The following is a 6,357-nucleotide window of genomic DNA, read 5'->3' as shown; positions in this document are numbered from 1 at the left end:
ACTCGGAGTCAAGTGACTCGGATGATTCAGACTCAGACGTTGACAGTGATCATGAATATAAGTGGCGCGACAAGAAGAGTGGGAAGAAGAAGAATAGGACAGATAGCAAGAAGCCGGTAGAAGCAAAGCTAGAGGAAGACGAAGCTCGGAAGCAAGCAGAGGTAGAAAAGCTTATCAAACAGATGAGCACTATGTCTATCCACGACCCAGCGTATAGTGTGTTATACTTCCGGGCTAAAAAGATGGACGAGGCCGTAGTAGGGGTCGTAGGTGCACCAGCTGCGGTTGCACCAGCATCTCATCTCATACAAGAGATGAACAGCATGCGCGCTCAACGTCCAATGATGAATGGACCACCTTCACAACGGAATGATCGATCCTCATTCAACTCGGCTACCACTTGGCCAAACAATATAGACTCTAGGGGAAATAGTCGGATCATGTGTTATGGGTGTGGGGAGCCAGGACATAGGATGAACTTTTGCCCTAAAGTACAACAGTACATTGAACGGGGATTAGTTAAGTTCCAAGATGGACGGATGGTGCGGAGTGACGGATCACCTATTGCAAGAGGTTACCAAGAACCGATAGTGAGAGCATTGGAAAGAACATTTCCACGAATAAATCTGGTGACTATACCATATGAAGTAGGATTCTTGGAGCCAGAAAGTACAGATACTGAGTCAGAGTCAGAGTCAGAGACCGAAAAGGTCAATGATGACCAGGAAGCAGTAATCTATATGGCTCGCGAAGGACTGCAAAGTGGAGATAGGAACCTGAGAAGCTCTCGAAAAGGTGTCCAACCATATCCCAAAGACAGCAGCCGACGATCATCACCAAAAGCTTGGGTGGGCAAGAAACCACCAAACAATAACCAAGCACAAACAGAAGGGCCATCCAAGTCGACTCAATTTGGGACGCATCCTGTGGATGAGTTCAATAGAGTATTTCAACCAGAAGACCCAGACGCAGTAATGGAAGACATATCCAATCCGCATGAACAGCCACAAACAGTATCCAAGGACAAACCTCTGACTGATAAGCAACTAATGACGCAGGCGGGAACTAAGTCAGGCCCAATGACATCTACTAATATGCGGGAGGTTGACAAGAACCTGGTATACCAAAAACTGCAGAATGCAACGGTCGAGCTCACTCATAAAGAGATATGCACAATCGCCCCTGAGATAGCTAAGCAAGTAATTGCGGATAACAAATTACAACGGTCAGCAAATGAGGATGGAATACAGCCTACTGTGGCCCGTGTGGTAGGATCAGAACCTAATAAAGGTAGGATGCCAATGCGGATGAGTGACGTACGAGAAGGACTCATACAGCTGGATATGGAGATCAATGGCATAACGGTACCGGCAATTATCGACACTGGATCACAACTCAATGTTGTGCACAAGTCAGTGTATAACCAAGTTATACGGCTCCCTCTGGATAAGTCTCAAAAGATGCCAATGAAGGATGTAAATGGTGGAGTCGGAGAACTTGTAGGACTAGTGCCCAGTGTCAATATTGACTATGGAGCTGCGCGCACAAAAGCACACCTATGGGTATCAAAGACCATAGATTTCCCATTGCTCCTTGGCCGTCCCTGGCAGAAAAAGAACAAGATCAACATAGAAGAGAGGGATAATGAAGAGACTTACATTGTATTCAAGTACCCACACCTGGGAACAGAGCTAGAAGTGCGAGTCTCACCAGAATCTAAAGACCCAGCCCGAGTTATGCCTGCCCAAACCGGAGACACCGGCTTCCAAGCAAGCCAGAGCGCAACACGCAAGCCCGGGCATTCCTGGTGGCATGAGAATCCCCTTGTGCCATGTGTGTTGAGTGCACGCATTGTGGCACCGCCTCTGCTTATGTCAGCACCAGCCTCTGAGAATGCGGCTCAGTCGCCAGTCCCATCAGCTTGGTCCCACATCACCGCTGCCAATGCTGCAGCTGCTGCTCACTCTTATCGCATTGTCAATCGCCAGCAACATATCAACAACGATGACTATGAAGTTCCCGGAACCCCTGATACTGCAGAACGGGAGGCATATGAGCACGCAATCGCACATGCTTTGGGTCCGCCACCGCTAGCATCTATGGCACCCTCAAGACCACCCTCGCCTCCATCCGTCTCCAGCACACCGTCCCACAGGGATTTCACTTATGGATACCTTGCAGAAGACGAAGCAAGCTCGTACAGAAGCACGGATGATGCAATCGAGCACAACAATGTCACAACCGGTGAAAACAATGATGCTCATGCTGACATCGACTACGCCGATACAGCGCCGAGCCCACGGTCTGCAACACATTCCTGGCCAACAAGAAGTGGCAAAGAATGGGTGCAATATACCGAGGGGCCTGCCGAGACAATGGCCACCGTCATTAAAGAACGACCAATGGTACGTCGTCAACATGACCAGGTTCTGACGTCTGGAAGTTCAAGTACCCTCTCAACTGAAGAGGAGACATCAGAAAGTCGACAACACGGGACACTAGAATACGAGACTGGACACCAAAACAATGGTGCGGCCAAACGTCAGGGCCCACAGGTACGTCTGGATGTTGCGAACATGTTGCCATCCCGAAACAAACGGGATCAGTCTGACACAAGTGCAGAAACAAGCTTGGTACCCACGTGTACTCCGAGACTAGAAGAGACAATAGCTAAACTCGAAGAGGTTAGTACGACCGCTGTTTCAGATACGGGTATGGATGAGACCTTGGGTACTAACCTAGGGCAGGAACGGCACGATCACGATGAAGAAGACCAATGTTTGAATAGCCAACATGCAAGTCCACTAACGATCGGCTGGCCGCCAGATACACCCATCTGGCAGCTGCCGAACTGGCCTGAAGATGAACGCGGGTCAGTGCTACGTGATGTAAGTATTGACTTCCTCAACATCGAGAATCCACGCGTTTGGACACGTCGCCGAGCTGACCTTCCAGGATGGCAGGCTATGCGGAACTTAATCCAGACAGAGGCGTCTCCGTCATTTGAAGTACGTCATGTGTTTGGTATGTTTGAGGCCAATATCGAAATTCATCAAGCTCTACAAGCTCGACTACACCTAGCTATATCGCTACCGGAGGAACCGGAAGAGACTCAGCTGAGTACCAATAACCCGGCTCTCAGCTGCCCAATCAGTGATGACCCAACCGGCAGATATCCGCCCTGAAGATTTACCAGTACCGAGCTCGAGCTATTGACAAATACTGCGATCCGATCAACTCAAGTAGTTCAGTAGCATATTGAATTCCTGTTGCTCGTGGATCATGTACTTCTTGCAAATGGGATATAGTGTTACATGGTAACCCGAGTGACTCGGAAATAGCCATAAGCACGAGTTTGCAGGAAGTACAGCCAATCTGAAGACTTAGGACGATCAACAAATCTGGGACTTCACCTCAAAAAGGGACTTGTCACAATTCACGAGTGGACTTCAACTCGAGAAGTGCCACCCACACCACGTTGTCATTCAGACATAGATAGGTTAATGATGGAGCCCATGTTGCAAAGTCACCGTGATACAATTACAGCTGCATCGAGCGCTACCAAAGGAGATGATGAGTGGATGGCGGTAGTAGGGATTGGTGATATATCAGACGTAAACTCTACGGATTGGGATAGGGGCAGTGTTCCAGTATGTAGCCTTCTGGACAAGGACGACACACAGCCAAGTTATGTCAATAACGTTCGATCAGGGTCGCAGACAGAATACAATTGTTCAAGTCACAATTGTGTTCCACAACGAGCACACGACAAAGGAATCCACCCTGCAGCTGTTTTCAGAGTATACAGAAAGGTAGACTGTGAAGTTAAGCCAGTGCCTGGTGTCTATCCAGAGGATGCTGAAGTTCTCCAACAATTTCCACGAGACCCACTCTTAACCTGGTAAAGTTTCCAACTCATCCACCGGACTTCACGCCCACGACCCGTATCACCAAGGAATGAAATGAAAGGCATGGAAGTGAACTCAGATGGCTACATGTGGCAGGAGGAAGAATTAGCACGGGATGACATACCGGATGAAGTAGATGACGAAGCACAGGAAGCCTATGATGGCGCATACTCAGAAGAGGAAGAGAACATAGAAGAGACATGAGTCAGCAACTAGACAACAAATGTGGGAAGCATTATCTATATATAGGCAAGGTGTTCAACCAGTATATAAGAAGCGGCAGCTACCACAAGCAACAAGTCAACCATGGACGCTGCCCAGGACTCTCTCCCTGTGCTCAACTACTTCACCGCAATCGAGCAAGCCCAGAACTCTATCGTCGGGATTGATCTGCTACAATACTTGCCACTAGTCTTTCGCCCACCGAATGACACCGAGAAGTTGATTCTAGGCCATAGTGTTCTAACTTGGCCTACCGACCCTGACCCCACCGGCATGCTCCACCTCGGCACACAACTCCTTGACTATGCACTAGACGCAGTCGGAGTTCCTAGTCCACTCCTCCCACCACCGTATAACCCACACCTAGTCCCCATCTCACCACGCGACAATGACGTGTTTTATGTGGGGGCCACGCTGCTCGATATCAACAGTCCGCTCATTTGGCAACTCGAGGGGCCCATTGTGGGAAGAATGCGCATCGGCGTCCATCTGCAGATGCATGATAACGGTTGGGTCATATACGGACAGGTCACGGGAATTATGGGCATAGAGCGAGATTGCATGAGTTTTTGGATTACGGGCAACATCCACCACACCAGCGACCGCCTCATCAACGGAGACCTCAAGACCATTGTCATCCGTGTCTGTCCGCAATGGACACTCCTGTCTATCCGTCAGTGGGCTAGGTATAGACTTAGCCAACCACTCGATCGTTTGCTCAGAGCGCGTAAGCTCTTACCCAGTTATCGGCAGAATCCTCACTAATCACCTATGTAGCCGCCTTAACTGGTGTTGGACGAGTAAGACTGGATAAGGATCAATCAGGAGGATCGATGCAATGAGAAGAGGATAGATATTACAATAATCATAGACTTCATGCGACATGGTCAAGGGAATGGAGTGAACGAATATTATGGACTCTTGGATGTCACACGATAAGGTGTTGAATCAGATCACATCGAACACACCGAATGCAGCATTGCAAGTAAAGCTATACAAAGAGGTCCTAGGGCTCCCACATATCGCGACCAATGTCCAAACCACCCCAGAAATGTCCTCTCCACTTCAACCACTGCCATTCCCAAAGCTTAACATCCGAAGACTGCCAAGGGACGACGAGCCTCGAACGAACAGAAATGACCATCCCATCTTCATATGACTGAGTAGGACCATCCAACTCGTACACAACAAACCGATCGCTGACAGCGACCACCTTCTTGACGCAGCCCGTCATGTCGGTGCGGTTAACACCATCTATGGTCCAGATGTACATCCCGCGATGAACACGCTGAGTCTCCCCTACACGTTGACCAGGAGCACGCATCTTCCAGCGACCAGGCCGAACCATTCGGGAGCGTGCGTAGAGGGCATCGGGATGGGTGATAGCCCCGCTGATAAGGATGGTAGTGCGCGGCGGAGGCGACGGCTCTGAACACGATACATAGGCACAATCAGCAAGTTAATATCGGGAGGCAATGCGCGGCAATGTACTGGTAAAGAACGTAGCAGAGGAAACCCCCCCTTGCAGATACATGATACAGATAACGAGCTAGGGAGAGTGAGACACACTTAGGCCAAGAATCAAACATGCACGTGACTCGGGACAACCGGGGGCGGTTGTCATTTGAAGTGCCACCCATGATGTCCCGCCCCTAAAGCATTTAGGTGCGAGACGCGTAGAATGCATGCGGGAAACACGAAGGTAGTCTATAGATAGCCACTCACAATTACTATAGAGTACAACTTGCGTGACTACAATCATAGTAGCCGATCCTTAGATATGCTAGTTTCTTTCCCAGTACTCAGAACTGACTCATATTAGTATTTATATATTTTTTGGTAGTGTAATAGTTTTATTTATGTACACATTTGACTGTTCACTACACTATCATGATCACATATCATGTATCAGACGGTCAGAGTAGTCTAGATACACCTCAGAAAAGGGGAATATGTGGGTACTCAGACATGTTGCTATGGTAACACAGGGCTGTGCTGCAAGGCTGTGCTGATTAGTAAGCTTACTGCGGATATTAGTAAGCATGCTGCGGCGCAGCAGGCGCTTAGTAAGCCTGTGATCTGATTGGATGGAGGGGAAATGGCCAAATTAGCATAAAAGGAGGGCATATGAGCCCTTTGAGGAAATCAATTTTCACTTTCACCCAGAATCAAAGATCGATCACAGGAGACTGTAGATCAGTCTCTATTAGTATTAAGCAGCAAGAGC

At 48.8% G+C, this 6,357-nt stretch overlaps 1 protein-coding gene across 1 annotated transcript; it reads left to right on the top strand.

The window, feature by feature from the left end:
• Positions 1-4,214: 4,214 nt before the first annotated feature.
• PUNSTDRAFT_133865 (uncharacterized protein) lies at positions 4,215-4,895 on the top strand (the record flags this gene model as incomplete). The annotated part of the gene is made up of 1 exon (XM_007383307.1): positions 4,215-4,895. One exon carries the CDS (start codon positions 4,215-4,217, stop codon positions 4,893-4,895), a length of 681 nt encoding a protein of 226 aa, XP_007383369.1.
• Positions 4,896-6,357: the final 1,462 nt, after the last annotated feature.

Source organism: Punctularia strigosozonata (genome assembly GCF_000264995.1).
Source record: "Punctularia strigosozonata HHB-11173 SS5 unplaced genomic scaffold PUNSTscaffold_5, whole genome shotgun sequence".
In the NCBI taxonomy this organism is placed as follows: domain Eukaryota; kingdom Fungi; phylum Basidiomycota; class Agaricomycetes; order Corticiales; family Punctulariaceae; genus Punctularia; species Punctularia strigosozonata.
This window is presented reverse-complemented; position numbering and strand designations above follow the sequence as displayed.